Source organism: Oryzias melastigma, linkage group LG9 (assembly GCF_002922805.2).
Source record: "Oryzias melastigma strain HK-1 linkage group LG9, ASM292280v2, whole genome shotgun sequence".
Classification (NCBI taxonomy): Eukaryota; Metazoa; Chordata; class Actinopteri; order Beloniformes; family Adrianichthyidae; genus Oryzias; species Oryzias melastigma.
Genome location: NC_050520.1, coordinates 12,155,498 through 12,178,841, shown reverse-complemented (window position 1 = coordinate 12,178,841; position 23,344 = coordinate 12,155,498). Strand labels below are relative to the sequence as shown.

The following is a 23,344-nucleotide window of genomic DNA, read 5'->3' as shown; positions in this document are numbered from 1 at the left end:
CCACAGAGCTCCAACACCTCGCCTCTCACCAGCTTCACCTCTAGACTGCCCGATAAATCAGAAATCCTTCGATCACAATTGTGAGGAATCCAAATATGTAGAAAACGAATCCGTACACATCTTCAACATCTTCCACAGATTAACATCTTACATAAGAGTGAGGTTACGAGATAAAAACCTCATGATATTGATCCTTAAACTCAGTAAAAGGTTAACTGAACCCACAGTGAAGAGAGGACTCCATGGGGTTATCAGAACATTCTCAGTTTCAGTTTCCAGCAAAGCTTTCACTTTCTTTGCTCTTTCCTCTTTCTGTCAGAGAACCCGTTTCCCAGAACTTCTCTCTGGTCCGCTCTACGGCCGCGTCTGAGACTCTGTGCAGAGGCCATTTCCCTTTTCATGGTTTACATCAAAATGTTTAAAGCTGCGCATTCATGCTGCATCAACACATCTTCATCCCCAGTCAAGAAGTATTGCTGTTTGGTAAAGACCCCTCCGCGACACTGTTTGATGTTTTGAGTGTTCTCAACTCATCATCTTTTGAAGTGCTGGCTGCTCATAAAATCAGGTGTCCACAACCCACGGGACGCGGCACCGGATGCAGACTGGTACTCAGGCTGTGTTCGGTACCGAAACCCAAACCCAGTACCAGTTCACACGCGGTATTGCGTCCAGTTCACAGTAACGCATCTGGATATTGCAGGGGTGTCAAACTCAATCGCACAAGAGGCCAAAATCCAAAACACACACGCCGAACAAGATGAACATTTATTGAACACTAAAACTATTTTTTTTATTTAAAACTGTAACTTTTTAACATAATTGTGAACTAGATATACAGTATAGCATTACCTGTGATAATGCTAGTGTGAATGCTTTACACTGAATGTGGCTGTTGAAGATACTGAAATTGATAGCTAAAAACACTGAAGCTGATGGTTGAAAACGCTGACGCTAATAGTCAGCTAAAATATTAGCTAAATGCCAAATTAGTCTAAAAAAAAACTTGGGTTAATTAAAACGGATAGCCTAAAAATTGAAAAAAAGCCTAAATTACCCAAAACAGCTGGCATGTAGCAGAAATATTAGCTAAACTCCAAAATAGCCTAAAAAACGTAAATAATAAGCCAAAATAATCCAAAAAGCTAGCAGAATGCCAATTTTTAAATCTTTAAAACTGTAACTTTTTAACACAATTATGAATAATAAAAAGACAGGAATATTATTCCAGAATAAATCAACTTAAATCTTAAATAACTTCCAATATTTTTCTCTCCATAAAAATATATTTCGTCAAAATTATACAAGTTAGAAATGAGCTCAAGATAACATCTGATCATTAATAACAATAAAATAAAATGATCTGGAGGGCCGGATAGAATAACCAAGAGGGCCGGATCCGGCCCCGGGCCTTGACTTTGACATATGTGCAATGCAGCGTCCAGTCCTGGGTTTGGGTATCCTTGCTCTCCGGGTTCCGGTACTGGACCGGTTTTAGCTCATGGCCCAGAGGCTGGGGGACCCGTGATTTAACGGGAACAGCCAGCACATCAAAAAACAACGAGTTGGGGACATCCGACACGTCAATTTTTGGTTTTGTCTTTAACCAAACGTTGATATGTGACGACTTGGGAGTGAGAATGTGCTGGCTGCATATTATTACACTTTCATACTGAATTTCTCCACAAACAAAAGAAACATAGAAATCTAAATACATCTGCAAACATGAGTAAACAACAAAGTGTCTTGACATTATAGTAGAAACGTAAAGGTCAGCTCTTCATCTTCCCTCAGGGTCAGATGTTTTGATCCGTGTTTGTGTCTGTGATCTCTGGACCTTTCAGTTCCTGCGTTTTTCCAGATTGACTTTCACTCACCTGACTTTGGTTTGTATGAATCTGCAGAACTCCAGAGTGAAACTGGTGCATTTGAGAAAAAAACAGAGAAATATTACAGTGCAGAACTCCGAGGAGGGAAACCCCTCTCCAACCAACCACAAACCACAAGTGTCAGCTGTCAGGTCAACGCATTGTGTTTACGCATGTAGGAGGCGTCACGGTGGCGTGGTGGTTAGCACTCGTGCCCCATTTGGTTCAAACCCCAGCTGGGATCTTCCTGTGTGGATGTTCTCCTCCTGCATGCGTGGGTTGCTCTCTGGGCACTCCGGTTTCCTGCCACAGACCAAAAACCTGCTTTGTGGGTCAGTTGGTGACTCTACATGTAACTCAATCGCACAGGGGCCAAAATCCATGAAGCACTTTGGGTCACGGGTCAAACAGAAAAAAACATTTATTAAACTCGTGAAAAACAAAATCGTTAAAACTTTTAAATGTACCTTTTTAAACATAAATATGAGTACAGAAATATTATTCCAGAATAACTCAACTTAAACCTTAAATAACTGTCAATAAAACTCTCCATAAAAATATATATTCTGTAAAAATTATTCAAGTAGAAATAAAGTAAATGTTAACAGAAAAAAACCCTAAAATCTTTTTACTTGAATGTCATTTTATATATAAAATTAAACGTATAAATACCCCCCAAAATTTTGCACTCCATAAAATGTAACCTGTCAAAATGATATATATTATATAGGAAATCGCCTATTCTGGCAACACATGTGTTCTGCAAAGCAACTGATGCACTGCATGATGGGATTTGTTGTTAATTTTGTAGTGATGGTCCCAAACACATTGGGGCTGCTGTCAGATCCGGCAGCGCAAGGAATTGTGGGATATTATTCCCTTTGCCTGTCTGGGCAGATTGGGGTGAAAGTATTAGTTTTGTTATTGTGTTTTGTTGTGTTTATTTAATTGTCTGGTTATGTTAAAAGTCATTCTAACTGATATCTCAGCCTCCATAATGGTAGTGTTGCTTCAATATGTCAGCAAGATATCAATCAATCAATATACTTTATTAATATACTTTATTAATCCCCTGGGGGGAAATTCATTCAAGATAACATTGGGCTGTTAATAGTAATATAAAATGATCTGGAGGGCCGGATAGACTTACTCCGCAGGCCGCATCCGGCCCCCGGGCCTTGACTTTGACACGTGCTCTACAGTGACCCTAGCAGTGCATTCACCATGCTGGTACTTAATTAAACTTTCTACTCTATGTAAAGCAACAGAAGGTGATTAAAAAGCATTCATCTCTAAATGGTCTGATTGTGTAATAATCCCGTTTTAGAGAACTGAGTCCAGCCTGAGCTCTGCAGCACTTTCACTTCTGGTCTCGCTCTGACCTCAGGGTTCATGGTGACCCCTGGTGTCAGCTTCTAAACTTAGCAACTGTCTGGACTTCAAGAACATGAAAGGTTCTCCTGCTAACGATGAAGCTGCTCAGTCAGATTTGTATCAATAGGATCAGTGGATCCCAACGGGATTTTTTTAAACCAGCCAGTCCTACTAATTGTAGAATTTTCTGATTGATTGTTTGTTGCTCCTTCTTTTTTGCTTGTATCTAGTTTTTTCTGTGTTTTGATGTTTTGAGGGACTTTGAGTGTAACTTTATTTGAGGAATTAATCGTAAAAGAAATCAGATGCTGTCTCAGATTTAGATCTGACCTTCATCCTGGCTGAGCTCATCCCTTCGTCTTCATCTCTCTGCCTGCCTGCCTCCGTTTTTCATAAATGATGCTCATCACTCTGAAGTTTTACAGGTAAAATTGTCCTGCAGATGCTGAAATTCTGTCATTTTCTTAAATGTGACAAAAAATCCAACTTTTTTGTAAACAACAGCTCAGTCATTCATTAAATGACTTACAGAATCCCACATATTCTAATGTGAGCTGCAGCCAGATCTACGGTGGAAGGGGATTTATTTGCCTAAATAATTGATTTGTTTGCTTGTAAATAGATAAATAATAAATAGATAAAAATATCCCAGAAAAACCGGGAGCTCTAAGCAGACGTGTTTGAGAACAGAGGTGCTCACATATGTTGATGCAGTGGTTTAAACAGTAATGGCTTCAAAGTTTAATGACTAAACTGTAATCCAGCAAACCCCACTGTGACAAATTGACAGATAATTCAATTTTTCTGGAATTAAGATTTTTTTCAACACTTTAATGAAATCCACAAAAACAAATGTGCATAACACTTTTATGAGCTGTAGATAGTATCAGTAATGAGATGTTAAGGGAGTTAGTAAGTTTTTGGTCACAATGTTAGTTTAAGATGCAAACATATAGACATGAGAGTTCAGGAAAATTGTTTATTTATTTCAATTCAGCAAGTCGTCATTTAATACAGCTGATGTCAGTGACGTAGTTATTTTCACCATAAAGTTTTGACAATCAACAAAACTTTTCCTGACAACATTTTTTCTTGAGTTTTCACATAAGCAGCCATTTGGAAATGAGCAGAAAAAAACTTACTGTCCCCTAGTGGACAGATGAAGAACTACAGGGCAAAAACTTTGACCAAGTTTGATATGTCCAATGGGTTTATAGAAAAAGCTTGGATCATGCTGATGATAAAATATAAAATAAAATAAAAAATGTGATGTTGCTGGATCTGAACTCATTTAGAGTCAGTGACCTCGCTGAGGCTCGAGCTGTAATCAGTTTTAACCGCCTGTGAGTCTATTTGTTTTATTGGGAAATGTTTGATTTTGTGCAGTTCAGGTATGGGTGACCTCCTGTACTCACTTTTAAAAGTTTGATTTGGAAAATACTTTATTAAAAATAAAGTTTAAACACTGATTTTCTTCTTAAAACAAGCTTTTTATTAAATACTTGTTTGAAATTGTCTTTACTTTTAATTATTTACTTGTGAAGTGACATAAGCAAAAAAATAGTACACTTAAAGCTTATTTCATGAAGTATACGTGAATTATAAGTATAGCAAGTATACTACAGAACATCTATGTGTACTGTAGGTAGCATAACTGAATACTTCTCCAGTATAAACTGGAACAGTTAAAAAGTTTACAGTATATAGATATTATATATAACTTCAAGTTTACTGCCTCTCTTTTAGTACAAACTAAGTATACTTGTAGTCAACTTTGCTTGAGGTCCTTGTATTAAAATGTTTTTCCATATTATCTGAAACAAATTGTCACAGTATGTGTTTCTAAATGTTTGTTGGTCAATCTTCATTTTCTCGTCTTAAAATGTTTAATAATGATTTTAGCACAACGATTCCAAAATAAGGCCTCTAAGTGTTTGTTTTTGGACAGTCTTCTCTTTAATATATGTTTTTAATAATTTTAAATGTGGTTTAGTTTTTAAAAAGTCATAATATTTATTTCTAAACAGTCTCCGTGTTTTAGTGTTTGTTTTGAACATTCGTCGCGTCCGTGTTTTGGTTCAAGGCCGGACTCAAACCTCCAAAATAGCAGGAACGTGTAATCATTGATCACTGAGCTGCTCGCGCGCCGCGTGTCTGCTGACATCAGGCGTCCTCGTGGCCACGCCCCTCCCGCGTCCTCGTGGAGTGAGGGAGGCTGGGGCTCTGGGCGTGACGTCAGTGTTCGCGGACGCAGCGAGCGCCGTGATTGGCTGTAGCCTCGGGTGATGCCGCAGCGTCCGATGGTTCCACGGTGTGGCGGGGTGTGAGCTGCCGGCGCGGCCGCAGCCTCCGGGGGGAAGCTCCGCTGCAAGAGCGGCGTCAGTCTGAAGGCGGTTCGGTTCCGACAGGACGGAGAGTGTTTGCTGCGGCGTGGGGAGAGTTCCACCCCAGGTGAGCGGCTCCTGTTATTTTTAGTGCGTTGATCTGCTAAGCTCCTTAAGACCCGCTGATGAAAATGATGGAGAGGAGGAAGAGTTCTGATGAAGACTCCTCCTGGTCCCAGCTTCAACCTCACAGGAGGAGAACCTGCTCTGGTTCTGGCTTAAACACTGTGTTGTCTGTCTCACAGGTTTGAACCCCCACTCTCCCACTGAAGACCCACTCCACCACAGCCATGCTGGGCTCTCTGTTCCGCGCCCACGGCCTCCTGGTAGCTTCCCACCCGTGGGAGGTCATCGTGGGCACCGTGACCCTCACCATCTGCCTGATGTCCATGAACATGTTCACCAGCAGCGACCACATCTGCGGCTGGAATCTGGACTGCCCCAAGCAGGAGGAGGTGAGTGAGCCGGGCCAGAACCGGACACTGGGTTCTGTGACAAGCTGTCAGTTCATATCCTCATCCTCCACCTGCTGACCCGGGCCTGGACCCATCACATGGGTCACAAGGTCTTTCCAAAACATAAGAATATATTTTTAGTGGATCTTGAGAGTTCTGCCTGCACTAAAACGTGTTCAGACAGCATGCAAAAAAAATATTTCATAAGCTTTCATGAGCCAAACAAGTCTTGACAAATCAGTATCTGCACTCCATTTTGCAGATCTTAGATGTTTCCTTTGTGCACTGTCTGCTCTTCTCCTCCATCTCTTTAAGCCCTGACTGCTGCACTGTTGGCCGTCATCAGTGCAGATGCAGGCTGAGTTAGCACCCCGCCTCAGCGCTCATGCCAAAAAACTATCAGAATGTCTTTAGGGTGGATTTTTTTATTGACCACTTGGCTACAGGTGTAATCCCGCCCTCCTGACCCTAACCTAGTTCCACTGCCTTGTCCACAGAGCCCTAACGCTCACTCTGGCCTGTCACACGTGCTCAGTGTCCTGCTCAGGGATTTCTCTGTGGAGAATAGCCATCGAACCAGAAACTATCCAATCAGGAGCGACTCCTCTGACACAGCTCCTCCTAAGAGTGTTCAGACACGGCCTCACCTGACAGCGACTCCACCCACCTCTACGCTGACCTGAGGCTGTGATGATGCTGCAGAGGCGGAGCTTCAGAGATGAACTGTTGTCTGACGTCTGAGAGAGGGCTGAAGGTTGAACCTCTGTCCCGGTCAGTTACCACGGAAACAGAGCTGGAGTCCTTAAAACACGTGTCAGAGTCAAGGCCCAGGGGCCGGATTCGGCCCTCCAGATCATTTTATTTTATTGTTGTTAATGGTCTGATGTTATTTTACGCTTATTTTTAACTTTTATAATTTTGACAAAATATATTTCTATGGAGAGTAAAATATTGAAAGTTATTTAAGATTTAAGTTGATTTATTCTGGAATAATATTCCTGCATTTTTATTATTCCTAATTATGTTTTGAAGTTATGGTTTTAAAGTTTTAAAAATTGGTATTCTGCTAGCTTTTTGGACTGTTTTGGCATTTACTAAGATTTTTTAGGCTATTTTGGAGTTTAGCTAATATATCAGCTACATGCTGGCTGTTTAGGCTATTTTTTTTCAGTTTTCAAGCCTATTTTGAAGTTTAACTTTTTTTCAGCCACATGCCAGCCATTTTGGATAACCTAAGTTTTTTGAGTTTTTGCAGGCTAATTTGGCATTCAGCTAAAAGTTTAGGTGGCTATAGGGTCAGCATTTTCAGCTATCAACTTCAGAATTTTTAGCTATAAGCTTCAGCGTTTTCAGCTAACAGCTTCAGAGCTTTCTTCTATCACCTTCAGTGATTTCAGCAGTCAGCTTCAACTTTTTTTAGCTATTAGCACTAGCATCTTCAGCGGCCAAATTCAGCTTACAGCATAACATTATTGAAGGTAATGCTATATATCTAGTTCATAATTATGTCAAAAAGTTAAGTTTTAAAAAGTTTTAAAAATATAGTTTCAGAGTGTTCAGTAAATGTTTATCCTGTTCGCCCCGCGACCTATGATGTGTTGTGGATTTTGGCCCCTTGTGCGAGTTTGACACCCCTGTCTTAGAAGCAGCAGTCTGACTTGGTTTTTACTCTTCAGTGACATGGACTCACAAGCAAAAAGCTTGTGAGTCACGTTTAAGAACTCTGCTGTGAAGCTCTGTGGTTTTTCAGTGGAACTCTGATCCGATGATTCTCTGGTTCCAGATCTACAGGTCTCGATCATCTCTGAGCTTCTCTCCTTTCTTCCTGTCTCCACAGGAAGTCCTGAGCAGTGACATCATCATCCTGACCATCACCCGCTGCATCGCCATCCTCTACATCTACTTCCAGTTCCGCAGCCTGAGGCAGCTGGGATCCAAGTACATCTTGGGTGAGTGTGGGCCAGCCTGGGCCGGTGGGGGGTCCTCTGTGGCTCAGCTGACCCCAGTATCTTGCAGGCATCGCGGGGCTCTTCACCATCTTCTCCAGCTTCGTGTTCAGCACAGTGGTCATCCACTTCTTTGATAAGGAGCTCACCGGCCTGAAGTAAGGACGGAGCGTGTCCTCTGAGCGGGGAGCGATGTCGGTTCTGGTTCTAACTCTGTGTTCCGTCCTCCAGTGAGGCCCTGCCCTTCTTCCTGCTCCTCATAGACCTGTCCAAAGCGTGTGCTCTGGCCCGCTTCGCCCTGAGCTCCAGCTCACAGGTATAGAAGTGGATAAAGCAGAGCTGCTCTGAGATTAGAGATCTGGCTGAAGACTGGTGTTTGGTCTGCAGGATGAGGTGAGGGACAACATCGCCTCAGGTATGGCGGTGCTCGGACCCACCTTCACACTGGACGCTCTGGTGGAATGCCTGGTGATCGGCGTGGGAACCATGTCAGGTGAGCATGAGCTCTTCCTCTGGTCTGTTTCTGCTGCTCCAGCAGGCAGAAATTATTCAGTCGATCGGTCAGAAGATTGATCTTTCTTGAACACAGAGAACCTGTCAGAAGGTCTGGATGTTTGGGGGGGGTACAGTGTTTTCTCAGATTTTCTTAGAAACATCTGCTTCTAACTAAACCTGCTAACATATGCAGATGCTCATTGCCAAGCCTGCTTCACGTCTGCTGCTTGATGAAGAGGAGATGAAGCTCTGCGTTTACACTCTTCCTGTTGTGTTGTTGTTGTTGTTGTTGTAAGATCCCGTGTGTGTCTTCCAGGTGTGAGGCAGCTGGAGATCATGTGTGGATTCGGATGCATGTCTGTGCTGGCCAATTACTTCGTGTTCATGACTTTCTTCCCCGCCTGTGTCTCACTCGTCCTGGAGGTGAGAGCGCCCTGTGAGCGTGCGTCTGTGCACGGAGGCGTTGCGTGCTCAGTGTGTGCTCTGTGTCGTGCAGCTGTCCCGTGAGAGTCAGGAGGGCCATCCCATCTGGCAGCTCAGCCACTTCTCCAGAGTGATGGAGGAGGAGGACAACAAGCCCAACCCGGTCACCCAGAGGGTCAAGATGATCATGGTACCGCCTCTCAAAGGCCTTTGTTTCTTTGGTTCTGGTTCTTCTGGACCCCGTGTCACCACCCTCTGCTCCCCTCAGTCCCTGGGTCTGGTGATGGTACACGCCCACAGCCGCTGGGTCTCCAGCCCGTCGTCCGGGAACAGCACCGAGGACGTCCTGCAGGTGGGCATGGAGCTGGACCAGTTCTCAGCCAGAAGGATCGAACCCGACAAGCCGCTGTGGCACTTCTACCTGACCAGGTACAGCTCCCCTCCCCCACCTCCGTCCTGAGTAATCTGTGACCCGGGGCCTGTTTCAAGAAGCAGGTTTTGTTGAAACTCTGAGGTCCTCTGAGTTTCTGGTTTCAGAAAGGTAACTTAAACCTGTGAAAGTGGGTTGAACCAAACTGAACTCAGAGTTAATTAGGGCTGGGTTGATAAAATGGATTAATCCTTTTGAATTGATTTAAGCTTGATAGATCAATAATCGATTAATAAAAGATATACATCGATTTAGCACATAAAACTAAGGTCCGCTAGTTTAATGGTATTTCCCATAGGACGGCTAATGCTAACGTAACCTAAACATACATTCTGACTAAATGAACATCTTTATAAACTCACAGACGTGGATTTTCCTAACTATTTCAAGAATATATTTTTAAAGTAACAATTTGTGGTCTAAAACATCGTTTTTTTCATCAGTACTAGAATAAAGTGTACTGGTATAGCGTGATCTCCACCCAGTGGTCAAACTGAAACGCCTCCAGGAGAAGCAGAACAATGTTTACAATGTTAATAATCTGAACATCATGAATGTACTTATAAATAGTGAACTCTGAGTTCAGGTTTTAACTCTGAATTTGTTTAACCTGCTCAGTGAAAGGGGCCCCTGATGACTTGAACTCCTTTTGTCCACAATAACAAACAGCAGAGACAGCGAGGAGCTTTTGCATAAATGGCGACATCTACAGGTGAAATGATGCACACAGGTGTCAGGACTCCATACTGGGATTTTTCTGCTGGTTTCTTAAAATCAGAGAAAGAGGAACTGAAGTCCTCATTACCTGGTTAAGGTCCTGCAGAAACAGTTGAGGACTGAAGGGAGCTGCTCTCCTCAGTAAACGGCGTCTCTGCTCTGCAGGATGGTCAGCATGGACGTGGAGCAGGTCATCTGTCTGGCGTTGGCCCTGCTGCTGGCTGTCAAGTACATCTTCTTTGAGCAGGCAGAGGTGGAGTCCACGCTGTCCCTGAGAAACCCCATCACTATGTCTCCCCCAGCCCTGAGCCTGGACCACACCGAGACCTGCTGCATGAAGCCAGCTCCCCCATGTGTGCCCCCCGTGTGTGCGCCCCCCAGCACCCATGACAGGAAGGACAAAGGTGAGCTTGTCCTCAGAAACAGCAGCAGATGCACTCATGCAGCTCCAGGGTTACAGTTCTGACGTCTCTCCTCAGATCAGGTCATCCGGCCGATTCCTGTCGCCGCCGACCGCCAGCAGAGGAGCTTGTTTGTCATCGGAGAGGAGGAGGAGCTGAAGCCAGAGACCCCCCAGCCCAGGATCCCAGAGGTGCCCAGAGCTCTGCCGGACTGTGTGGCCATTTTCAGCAACCCTGAGGTGAGTCATGACTGACTGACATGGCTACGGCAGAAATGAGTTCAGATTTTAGTCATTTCTGTGTCACGCTTCTAAAAACACTCACCTGATGCACACAGCTCCCCCCGAGTCATTGTGTGAATGAATTCAGGCTGTTGGACCCATTGACTGTTTATGAGAGCTGGACCGAGTGACCCCTCTCACGTCACGTTCCAAACAGGAAGTACCTTCTGGCTCCCTAGACTTTTATAAAGAAATAAACAGTTTTTACTCAGTCATTGTATTTGTTAAACCAGGAGTCCTTTAACACTTAGAGAGACATTTGGGTTGATTTTCCACAGATCACAACCCAGCAGGAGCCACACAGTCTTAGCTCAGCCTTTAGAGAAATAAGACTGGTTTGTATTTAAGTTATTGTTCCTATCCTGTGATACATATAAATTAGCTTTTTTTTGCACATAAAAACATTAATAAAAAATAGCCTTTTTTCAAAATATGAAGTAGTTTTGACAAAGGTTTTTATGACTCCCTTTCAAAATAAAAGACTTCCTGTGTCACATATCTCAATGCAGCAAGTAAAGGATAATATAATGAGTAAAAAACTGTTTATTTTTCAATTTTTTATGCATTTCTGCCAGAAATGCAGAAATCTAGCAAACTAGAATTACATCAGAGCTAATTTAATGATCCTTACTGTATTGTTTAAGTTTAAAGGGGCACCCAAAGTACTTCAACTTGTTCAAAAGGAGAGACTCTGCCTCATAACCCTTGGATATAAATTTTGGTTTGCTTACTGACCTCAGAATGATTTTGTTTTTTCTTTTGTGGTACATCGAAAATCTATCAAAATGTTGAAGCTTGAATTTGCTAAACTATGAACTGCTTTATGGATTGTTGGAGTATTATGGGTATTATAGCTCAGGAGCCTTGCAGAGTGACACTGTTCTTCAGCTGTTTGTGAAAGGATGAAAGTTTACTTTTTCACTGTACGACTTATTTTTTACTTTAGCTAACATCTACAATTAAAAACATTTTTTTTTAAATCAAAGAGCCACAGTGGAGGGCTAAAAGAGCCACATGTGGCTCCGGAGCTTCAGGGTGCAGACCCGAGCGTTACAATAATTATTATTGATCTGATACTTTTATTAACATGTTTTTGATAATCCTCATTTTTTCTTTATTTCAAGTTATTCAAGCTATAAACTGGCCAATCAGATGCCTCAGTGAAAGCATGTGTTCTTATGTCCAACATTTTTGACAGGGAGATTCTCCCGAGTCTGCTTTCAAGTGATAGGGGCGTGGCCCTCCTACAAGCTCATTCCTGATTGGTGGGAGTGGTTGCCATCGAGAATGTTGACTCAGACCAATCATTGCTAACTGACCATGTCTGGCTCCAAGACGGCGATGTGCGTGTCATGAAAAAATGGTGACTGAGTTGACGTCCTTTGGTTGGACGCAAGTCATTTTCTATTTGTCCAGTTCTCTTATACAGTCAATGGATGTCACAGTAACCAAGGAAACTGTTTACTTGCAGCTCTAATGAAATCAATTTAGTCGCTTTCTTTTCATGGTACGGACACCGCCATGCTGGATGGAGGCGACGCCCGTAAGCTGTCATTAGTCAGAGTTAAATGAGTCAACGTTTCTATGGCTACCACTCTAACCAATCAGGAGTGAGCTTCTTGGAGGTTTAGACCCCTATCACTTAAAAACAGGCTATACAAAATCAGTCAGAGTTTAATGTGAAACCACATACTCTATTGAGGAATGGGATTGGTCAGTTTATGACTTATATAAGTTGTGTTACAGAAAAAGACAGGATTATAATCAAAAAAGTTTCAGATCAAAAACGGTTATTCTGACAAATAGAATGACTCAGTAATAGCTGTTTATTTCTCTCTAGAAGTGTATGGGATTTTTTTCTTGGAACCAGCAGGTACTTCCTGTTTGGGGTCACTCAGTCCAGTTCTCATATACAGTCAATGGGAGGACCTCAGACTTTTACCAGGATGCAGGTAAATTCTTAAAGTCTGTTTGTTTCACAGATGGGACCAAAATTCCTGAGTGATTCAGAGGTCATGCAGCTGGTGACCTCCAAGCACATCCCTGCTTATAAACTGGAGGCCCTGATGGAGACACCTGAGAGAGGCGTGGCCATCCGACGACAGATGATTTCCTCCAAGCTTCAGTGCGCCTCTGCGCTGGCCTCGCTGCCATACGTCAGCTACGACTACTCCAAGGTGAGCGCCCGAGCAGGACTCTGAAAACGTGCTGCAGCTCTGAGCTCCTGCCTCACACAGCTCTGTGTACAGGTGATCGGCACCTGCTGTGAGAACGTGATCGGATATGTGCCTGTTCCTGTTGGAGTGGCCGGACCACTTAACCTCGATGGCAAGCAGTTTCAGGTTCCCATGGCAACCACTGAGGGCTGCCTGGTGGCAAGCACCAACCGGGGCTGTCGAGCAATCGCTGTGAGTGTCTCCATACACAAATACACTCTTCACAACACTTTGATGTGTGCTCAGCCCGTCTCAGTGCAGGACTTTGTTATTTAGTGGCATGTCAGAAAATGCTCTTAGGGGGGCAGACGGTAGAAAATTAATATCAGGGTAGTAGCAAATATTCCTTCTGGTCCATCCATCCATCTTCCACCAGTTGAGAAACACTGTCAGACTATATCTGGACTTTGTCCTAGGAACAAGACTAAAACACTTAATCTCCTCCCCCTGAGGGAGGAATTCTCCACTCAGAGATGGCAACCTCCTTTAGGCCATGTCCACACGTAGCCGGATGTTTCTACAAACGCATATCTGCTGACCTCCGTTTTATAAAAAGTGTTGCGTCCACACGTGATCGTTTTAAAAATAATTCCATCCACACGTCCCCGCATACTTGCGCTCTTAGACGCGGTTATGAGCTTGTCAGAACAGTAGTTGACAGTGGAAAATTGGAATTTCGATAATAAATCCTCCTAATGGAAACACCACAATTTCGAAAAAAACTAGCATTTTTCGAAAAAAAAGTTTATGCGCTTACAGTGGGTGGCATTTGGGGCGTATCGAAACAGACATTTTTCCCAAAACTATTTTGGAAACATTTTTTTCGAAATAGATGCGCCTCTTTGTGTGTCTGTCCTGAGCGCAACACGCGGGCGGCAGGAGAGATCCAACAGCTTCATCTGCAGCTGCACTTCTGCAGCTTGGAGCCTGAAGATGCTGAACTCTCGTTTGAGGAAAAGCGAGAGTGCAGGGACAGAAACTTAAATGCATCTCGTCGTGTTTTTAAACAGAAAAAGGTCCAGCAGCTTACTTGTTAGAATGGTTATTTATTTAAAAACCGCTGGACAGGTTTCTCACCTGAGACTGTCAATAGACTCTGCGCGGCACGCGCTCTCCAGACAGAGCTGTGACGTCACCGCAATGCTCCTTTTTTAGTGAATCAGATAAAAAAAATACTTGTTCTCATTCATCGTCGTGTTTTTAATGACTTATCGCGTGAGTTGGTTTGTGCTTTATCGCAAAATGATGATTTAATGGAAACAGGGTCATTTCCAATCATTGTTTTTTTCAAAATTCCTAGAATTTAGATAAAGCTTTGCGCAAATGTATAATGGAAACGCAGCTAGTACTGACGTGTATGCATTAATTGTCGCAAAAAGTGACGTTTAAAAACGCAAATCACCGGTTATTCATGTCCACACGCAGACGCAGAACCGGAGTTTTCCAAAATCTTCACTTTAGCCGGAGTTTTCCAAAACCACCGTTTTCAGTGACTGAAACCTCCGGTTTCGTGTGGACGATAGGCCGAAACGTATAGAAATATATTCGTTTTAGCAGATACCCGGGTACGTGTGGACAAGGCCTTAATCAGAGAAACTTGGAGGTGCTAATTCTCCTTTAAGCTGCTTCACACTGTGAACTTTCCCAGTGTGTGACAAATGTCCTGGATCAATGAAACCAAAAGAACAACATTAACCTTTGAAAAAAACTCTCTGATGGGTTCATCCAGACCAGAGATCTGCAACCTGCAGCTCCAGATCCACATGTGTCTCTTTTATCTCTCCATGGTGTTTCCTTTACCAAACATAAAATAAGTCATGGAGACCGCTGATCCAGTCATGTCGACCGTCAGAGTCAGCAGCTCCTGCTAAACCAAAACTACCTAAAGAAAACAAATAAACAAAGTCCACAGAATAAGACTACCAAGATCCAACAACAAACTAAAATAACAAAACCCAGCAGAGTAAGACTGCTGAGGATAAAGAGGAGAAAAAGAACAAAATAAGTTGAATTTTTGTCACATTTTGAGAGGTGCTAGGTTCTTTTTATATATTTGCTTTTGTTTGTGCCAAAATATAGCCATAAAATATAGACATCATTCATATTTACTATTTTAAAAAAAGAAGATCATGAATGCAAATCCAAATTTCTTAAAGGCTAAAGTAAGACCATGCGGCTCCTTTTAGGTTTTAAACAGTAGAAAATGAGCCCAAACAGCTCTTTTAATGTTAGAGGTTGCCGACTCCTGATCCAGACGTTCTAAACAGATCTCTATCTGAATGTTTACAGTATCATCTCGTAAGTTCTCCACCAGTGAATCCATCTCACCACCTGCCCCTCTCTTTACCCAAGAGTCCGAGTTAGGCCAGTGGATCTCTGCACCGTTCAGTGCAGAGTAAAGATCTGTCTACAAAGATGTTTTGCGTGTTTTTGTACAACAGTTTCATGTGTTAGTGTGGTTGGTGAGCTGCGTTCTCAGATCACCTGTTCTGTTCTGAAGCTGGCAGGTGGAGCCAGCAGTCGAATCCTGGCCGACAGTATGACCCGTGGACCCGTGGTCCGGCTGCCCTCAGCCTGCAGAGCCGCCGAGGTCAGAGCCTGGCTGGAGAGCAGCGACGGCTTTCAGGCCGTCAAAGAGGCTTTCGACAACACCAGCAGGTAAATCCAGATCCACTGACAGAACCACACTTGGGTTTGGAGAAATGACACAGCTCTTGTCTGCAGGTTTGCTCGTCTGCAGAGGTTGCTGGTTGGACTTGCAGGGAGGAATCTTTACATCCGCTTTCACGCCACGACGGGAGATGCCATGGGAATGAATATGATCTCTAAGGTAGGTCCAGGTCTCCAGGTTCAGGCTCAGAGATGAAGGCATTCTAGCTGGAGCTGCAGATGGTTTGGAGCGTTCATGTGTGTGATGTCTGCAGGGCACGGAGCAGGCGCTCAGCCTGCTGCAGCAGCACTTCCCTGAGCTGCAGGTGGTCGCCGTCAGCGGGAACTTCTGCACCGACAAGAAACCTGCCGCCATCAACTGGATCGAAGGCAGAGGCAAGTCTGCGGTCTGCGAGGCCACCATCCCCGCTAAAGTGGTCCAGGAGGTACGTCAGGAGACAGTCTGCTCTTCATGTTTTAGATTTGAAGATCTGTAGAGTCCTTCCACTGAGATTCAACTGAACCAGAATGTTCTAGCAAAAAACATTATCACAGAAATGAACCTGAAGTCCATGACTTACAAAGTGGGAGTTCTTAGTAGGGCTGCCACAATTAATTGACTAATCGACAACTAATCAACTATTGAAATAGTCAACAATTAATTTAATAGTCTATTAATCATTACTTTATATTATATGAAGTCAGAGTGTAGTAAAGTTGAAAATTATAATAGAATTCTGCTTGCTTTGTGGACTATTTTGGCATTTATTAATGTTTTTAGGCTATTTTGAAATGTAGCTAATATTTTAGCTACATGTTAGCTATTTTGGGTACTTTAGGATTTTTTTGTTTCTTTTTTTTGTGGTTGTTTTAGAGTTTAATATTTCAGCTACATACTAGCTATTTTGGGTACATTAGGATTTTTTCAGTTTTTAGGTTATTTTAGAGTTTAGCTAATATTTCGGCTGCATACTGGCTGTTTTGGCTTACTTAGGCTTTTTTTCATTTTTTATGCTAATTTTGCTTTTAACTAACATTTTAGCTGGCTATCATTTTCAGCAACTTCATCTATCAGCTTCAGTGATTTCAGCTATCAATTTCAGCATCTTAAGCAGCCAAATTTAGCTTACAGAATTCACACTAGCATTACTGCAGGCAATGCTAGTGTGAATGTATCTAGTTTATAGTGAGTTTAAAGGTAATGATGGTTAAGATGTGTGTTCTACATCCAGTTTGCACATAACTCAATTAGTCGACTGATCGGAAAAAATAATCGGTGATTAGTCGACTATTTAATCGTTTGTGGCAGCATCAGTTCTGAGATTGTTCCTGCAGAGAGAGCTTCAGTTTTCCCTGTCGGATGAAACCTCTTCTGTTTGGCCCACTCTGCTCACCTGTGTTCCAGGTTCTGAAGACAACCACGGCGGCTCTGGTCGAGGTTAATGTCCAGAAGAACTTGGTGGGCTCAGCGATGGCGGGCAGCATCGGGGGCTTCAACGCTCATGCTGCCAATCTGGTGGCTGCCATTTACATAGCCTGTGGACAGGTACGGCAGCTTTGAGGAGCAGAGAGGTTCTGTGTGGTTCTGTGCAGTAGTCTGAGTTCCTTTGCTTTGTGGTTTCATGTGGTTCTGAGTGTTGTTCCCTGTGGTTTGATGTAGTTCTATATGAAGTTCTTTTTGGTTTTATAATGTTCTGTATGAGGTTCTGTGTGGTTCCTTGTAGCTCTCTGGTTCTGTGTGGTTCTGTGGTCCTTCATAGCCGCTGACTGGTTCTGTGTTTTTTGGTCGGTACAGGACCCGGCCCAGGCGGTTGGCAGCAGTAACTGCATCACTCTCATGGAACCATCCGGGCCGATGGGGGAGGACCTGTACATTAGCTGCACCATGCCCTCCATCGAGCTGGGTACTGTGGGAGGGGGCACCAACCTGCCCCCCCAACAAGCCTGCCTCCAGGTACGCAGCTGTGAGACGGTTCTGTCCGTCCACTTGTTGAACACGTCCCTCTGCATGAAGGCGGCCTCTGACTTCCTGCTAATATGATGATGATGATGAAGAATCTTTGCTGTGTGACCCTCCAGATGCTGGGCGTGCAGGGCGCCAGTCAGGACCATCCCGGGGAGAACGCCCGTCAGCTGGCCAGGATCGTGTGTGCCACCGTTCTGGCCGGAGAGCTGTCACTCATGTCTGCTCTGGCTGCTGGACACCTGGTCAAAAGTCACATGACCCACAACAGGTGAGCACAGCATCACCCAGGTCCATCTGCAGAGCGTTAGCTGGACTTTTACTTAGGACTAGAACACGAATCTCCAGATTATAACAGAAATGTGAAGTCCACTGAGGAGTAACTAGAACCAGAACCGTTGTGATCTACCAGTTTAATGTTGTTCCTGTTTGACTGTTATTAAAAAATCCAAATGGCTGCTGCTCGTTGACCTGTTCTCTGATAGGAACCGGACCTCCTTCAGGTCTTTGGGGTGACTGATGTGATGTGATGTGATTCTGTCCACAGGTCCAAGGTGAACCTGCAGAACTGAAGCAGAAACTCACCATGAGGGGGCGCTGTGCACTGACAGATGCAGCCGTGACTGTTTTCATCATCTGATATGACTTTTATCGAATGATCAATAAAGCAGTGAAGTTCCGAAACGAAGCGCAGTCTGATTTCTGCCGCCCGGACGCACGCTGCTCCGCTCTGCCAAGGACGGTTCTGGACCTCCTGGTTCCGCCAGGCTCCAGGGTGGGTTTCTGCAGAACCTGTGTGAGACCCAGACCTGCTGCAGCCACCAGAACCCAGAGGGACTGAATAGATCTGTTTTCATGGGGGGGAGGGTATTTCTGTCACTGATTTGAATGAATCTTATTTGTTGTTGAATCTGACCCCCCACAACAGAAGCCGACCTAAACAGCTGTTCCTGACATCTTCAGATTACTATTTATTATTTTATTATTGATTATGATCATTTTTATCTGTTGTTTACATTAAAACATTCTTTAAATAAAAATATTCAGTCTTTTATTTGTGGGAGAAAGTCTTATTTAATAAAAACGTCAGAAAAGCTTCATTGCAGACATGATTTAATCTAAGTCATGAAGAAGAAACAGCACCGAGTCTTCTGAGCCTGCCGGGCCTCCATACCAGAACCTCTGAGTGAATGCGAAGGAAGACATTGTCTAGAAAAAGTGATTTAAGTCACATTAGAATGAACTCATCCTCAAAAACTTCCCGTCTGCTTTGTTCAGTAATCAGATTACTGCTTCTTAGGTTACATTGTAATGGATTACTTTTTTACTGGAACCCCACCAGTTCACACCTGCAAATCTGAGCATCATAGACTGAAGTTTAGCAGCTGCTTTGAAGTTGGACAATGACCTGCTCTTCCACAGCAGCTCTGCTCCTGCATTTTTAATTACACGGTGAGCTCATCTTCTCCTTTATGGAAGCCCAAACTGTTCATAATTATATAAATAAATACAACATTATTTAATCAAGCAACACTCCAATAAAAGTCTTTTCAATAAATAGTAGACCATTTTATTATGAAATAAATTACATTAAAATTTAAATGGACCATAATAAAATGGTCAATTATTTATTGAAAAGACTTGTATTGGAGTGTTGCTTGATTAAATAATGTTGTATTTATTTATTTAATTATGAACAGTTTGGGCTTCCATACTCCTTGGAACAGCTAATGACTTCCAGGAACTCCACGTTCACTCAGACAAAAGCCATGAGAGCGCATGTCGCAGGTAAGTCTCCAGCCAATTTAATCTCAACCACAACTATTGCCACTGTAAATCCTCACACGTTCAGGTTCCATGTTCTTTCACGTGAGCTTCAAGCAGCTCTGACGTCATAAAGCTTCTCGTCTTTAAACCGCCGGTCAAACCAGGTCAGACTTTCCTGAGTTAAAATAAGGGTCATCCAGATCCGATTTTCACTCTTGTTTGAAACTTTTCTGTATCTTCAAAAAGGGCCCAGCTTTTAATAAACTATTTTCAATTGAATTGAACTTTTTTTCCTAATTATGCTTTTCAGGTAATTAAAAAAGAGAAACTTACAAACAACCATTCATGACAAAAACAATTGAGATTTTCAGGTTCATGTTACATCCACAACATTTACCAAAAACATGGATATTGGTATCAGAATCTGCAATATTGACCAGTATCAGATTGGTATCGGATCAATACCCAAATGTTCAGTCTCACCCATTAGAAAGTGAAGAGTTAGGAGCTGGAAATGCACAAAATCTATAAAGAACATCAAAAACACGAATAAAAAAGTTATGTGAAGATAAAAGAATCTGGAAACTTTGTCCTGGTCTTATCGCTTCAATAGAACCCAGTGTAATTTTTCATTTTTTTATTCTACAAACCATGAATGGATGGATGGAAATGAGTTTGACTCTTAACTCTGAATGTCTTAAAGATTTTTGGTTTTCTTCTTTAAGTTTTGTTTTTCTTAATTTTTTTTACTTCTATTTTTTAAGAATTTAAAAGTTATTTTAAGATCAAGTTTGACCTGATATAACCTTAAAAGATGAATCTGTTCACATGAATAACTGAAAGGGGGTTTACTGTGTCTGAAGTGCATGTCCAGCTTTGACTCAACCCTCTGTCTGCACGGCTCTGGCTGCAGCTTTTGCAGCTGTACAGTCTCTTTATCCGGGTTTCAGCAGCAGGGATGCAACGTTTCCAGATGTGCAACGTGCCAAGAATAAAAAAGGAAAAGAAAGAAAAAAAGCTCAAGTCTTACATAATAAACACTTTTTAAAGGAAAGGAACACATATGTATATGTTCTTGTCCCAGTCAACATCAGTAAAGAAGTGGTGTAACGTTACTTTGAAACGTTCTGAAAACAGGAATGCAGTCAATAACCTGCAGCTTCTGCAAACAGGAACCGTCTGTTGTGCGCAGCCGCGTCCAAATATGGTCTGAACATGAACCGTCTGGAGCCGTTTTACACAGAATAAACAAGAAAGCAGGCAGGACTTTGGTGTGTGGAGGGGTGGCTTACAGAGTACGATTATTTTTGAGTCAACTTTAACTTCTCAAGCTGCAGTTCTCTCTGCCAGACCCCCACTTGTGTCTGGAAGAAGGTTCCTCGAGCAGATCTACTGGAACAGAGCCCCCTCTGCTGGTCAAAAGTAGACACGACACTTCACCATGTTTTATGAAAAACCAACTTCTGAGTTTTTAAGTGCATTATACTGTTCATTCCTCACTATAAAGAACCCCAAAGGCATATTTTGATCCGTTTACACATTTCTGAGTAATCCTCCCATACCCATGAAAAGGAGGGGACTCTCACGATCTGACGTCACAAGGAATTTCCTATGGGGGAGCTCAACACGTGTTGTGTCCAGTTCTTATTAACAGTCTGAATGTTAATAAGAACTGGACATAACACGTGTTGAGGTCCCCATCATCTGAATAAAGATCAGGAAAACAGCAAAAAGTGTTTTTCTGAGGAAATATATCTCCACACATCTACAGGAGAGAGGTGGCTTCACTGGTGACTTGGTGTGAGGACAACAACCTGACCCAAGATCACCAGGACTCCTCTGCCCTCACTGCAGAGCATCTACAAGCACAGGGTCCTGAGGAGAGCTGCTTCCATCATCAGAGACCCCACCCACCCCCATCGAGGTCTGTTCACTCTCCTTCCCCCTTTAGTTATCCTGTAAACATCCTTATCTTTTATATTTTTATCTTTTTTACTTTTATCGATCTCTTCATGGCGTTCAGAGTGAGCTGCAGTGAGCTGCTCATTGTTCAGGGAAACCAGTTTCTTTACTGTGCATTTGACAGTAAACCCTTTGAATCTTGAATCTTATCTCAAAGTTATACAATTCAAAATAGATCACTTTTAGCTTAGAATTGTTGATTAAATCTGAAAAAATCCATTAAAATCAGAAATCACAACTCACAGGCATCTGTCACTAAATAACACTTTCATCTCTGGCACTATTGATCTACGTTGCACATGCTACATCCTGCTTGCACAGTCTAACTTCCAAACAATATTATTTTGCTTTTTTTGCACTGTAAATTGACATTGTCATCCGTTTTGTATAGCCTTATTTATTTAACATCATATATCTCTCTTTTGTAAAGTATATTCGCTAGTCTCTGTTCATATCATTCATCTGTATAATATGTTCAAAGTACCTCAGTCATTATGTATATCTTGCTCAGTTTTTTATAGTGATCTGTAAATACTTCCCATATACTGTATAATAACCTGTACAATACTTATTTATAATAATATTTATACCACTTGCTCTTACTGCCTATTGAACTTCTGGTTGGATGCCAAACTGCATTTCGTTGCCTTGTACTTGTACATGTGTAATGACAATAAAGTTGAATCTAATCTAATCTAATCTAAAGAATAATAGATTTTCCAATACAATTCCAGCACATAAACAAGTCAATGTGAAGATCCTTTTTGATGCCGTTTTCGTCACTGCTTTTGACAATGACAAAATAGCAATGTGGGGGGTGTGTGTTTTGATTTTGGTACTTTTAAAGGATAATCAAAGAGTGCAGTTGGTTGCGTAATCCATAGAATCTAATCACAAAGCTGTGTGACGTACTTCCGGTTTCTTGGTGGCACAAGGGTTAAACTCCCGCGCTAACAATCGACAGGTTGCCGGTTCGATCCCCGCTGGGGTCTTATTGTTTGTTTCTTTCCTTTTTTTTAAATCCCAAAACTGTTCAATTCAGTTAAATAATTTTTTTTTTAAATAGACAGGGGCAATAAATGACAAAATAGCAATGTGGGGGGTGTTTGTTTTGATTTTGGTACTTTTAAAGGTTAGTGAAATAGTGCAGTTGGTTGCGTAATCCATGGAATCTATTCACAAAGCTGTGTGACGTACTTCCGGTTTCTCGGTGGCATAACGGTTAATTTCCCGCGCTAACAATCGACAGGTTGCTGGTTCAAACCCAACTAGTGGCTTTTTTTTTTAATCCCAAAACTGTTCAATTCAGTTAAATACATTTTTTTTTAAATAGACAGGGGCAATAAATGAGAAAATAGCAATGTGGGGGGTGTTTGTTTTGATTTTGGTACTTTTAAAGGGTAATCAAAGAGTGCAGTTGTTTTTTTAAGCTTTATTGAAAACAAACAGATTTACAGAAAAGTAAGACAAATACTTCTAAAACAAAGCAATGACAATAACAATAGTCGAACATAGAAAAATGATAGCAGGGGAAATAAGAGTGAAATGTAAAGTATATAACTTACAATGCAAGGCAAGAGTAAGGAAAAAAATACACAAGAGAAAATAATAATTTGGTCTTCAAGTATTAAGGCACAAAGTTCAACAGTATGGTATGCTTTGGTGGTTTGAATCATTTTGATGGTGCTATAAAATTGATATAGTTCAGCTATACAACCAAATAAATTTGTGAAGATATTTGTGTAAATAAAATCTGGTAAGAAATAATAATAGATTGGCAATATTCTCTATTTTTTTTATTATCAAATCTAAAACAAGTAATAATATGTTCCAAATTTATTTTACAGATTATTTTTAATTTACTATTTAAAAATCGTTCCAATTGGTTCCAAATATCTAAAGAAAATGCACAGTTATAAAAAAGGTGGATTACTGATTCAGAGGAGTTGTTACAAAAGCAACAGTTAGGATCAATATCTGAAATTGATGATATGTATGTATTTGTTGGGTAAG

The 23,344-nt window shown here is 42.1% G+C and overlaps 1 protein-coding gene across 2 annotated transcripts; it reads left to right on the top strand.

Annotated features, from left to right (window-relative positions):
- The first annotated feature begins 5,532 nt into the window (after positions 1–5,532).
- On the top strand, positions 5,533–18,290 carry hmgcra (3-hydroxy-3-methylglutaryl-CoA reductase a). Of its 2 annotated transcripts, XM_024260286.2 has the most exons (20): positions 5,533–5,693; positions 5,872–6,081; positions 7,919–8,030; positions 8,098–8,185; positions 8,259–8,343; positions 8,415–8,520; positions 8,839–8,945; positions 9,019–9,135; positions 9,214–9,374; positions 10,258–10,496; positions 10,572–10,732; positions 12,757–12,951; positions 13,024–13,182; positions 15,491–15,648; positions 15,715–15,820; positions 15,915–16,085; positions 17,045–17,185; positions 17,435–17,593; positions 17,719–17,873; positions 18,150–18,269. In XM_024260286.2, exons 2-20 carry the CDS (start codon positions 5,917–5,919, stop codon positions 18,172–18,174), a joined length of 2,610 nt encoding a protein of 869 aa, XP_024116054.1. In that variant the 5' UTR covers positions 5,533–5,693; positions 5,872–5,916; the 3' UTR covers positions 18,175–18,269. The 2 variants fall into 2 exon arrangements, with proteins under 2 accessions (XP_024116054.1, XP_024116053.1); XM_024260285.1 differs by lacking the exon at positions 5,533–5,693 and having other exon boundaries at positions 5,917–6,081; positions 18,150–18,290.
- The last annotated feature ends 5,054 nt before the right edge of the window (positions 18,291–23,344 follow it).

Coding starts and splice junctions, on each gene's coding strand:
- hmgcra (XM_024260285.1), top strand. CDS start 5,917: ATGCTGGGCTCTCTGTTCCGCGCCCACGGCCTCCTGGTAGCTTCCCAC. Junction 9,375..10,257: donor TGGCACTTCTACCTGACCAG/GTACAGCTCCCC, acceptor TCTGCTCTGCAG/GATGGTCAGCATGGACGTGG. Junction 12,952..13,023: donor TCAGCTACGACTACTCCAAG/GTGAGCGCCCGA, acceptor CTCTGTGTACAG/GTGATCGGCACCTGCTGTGA.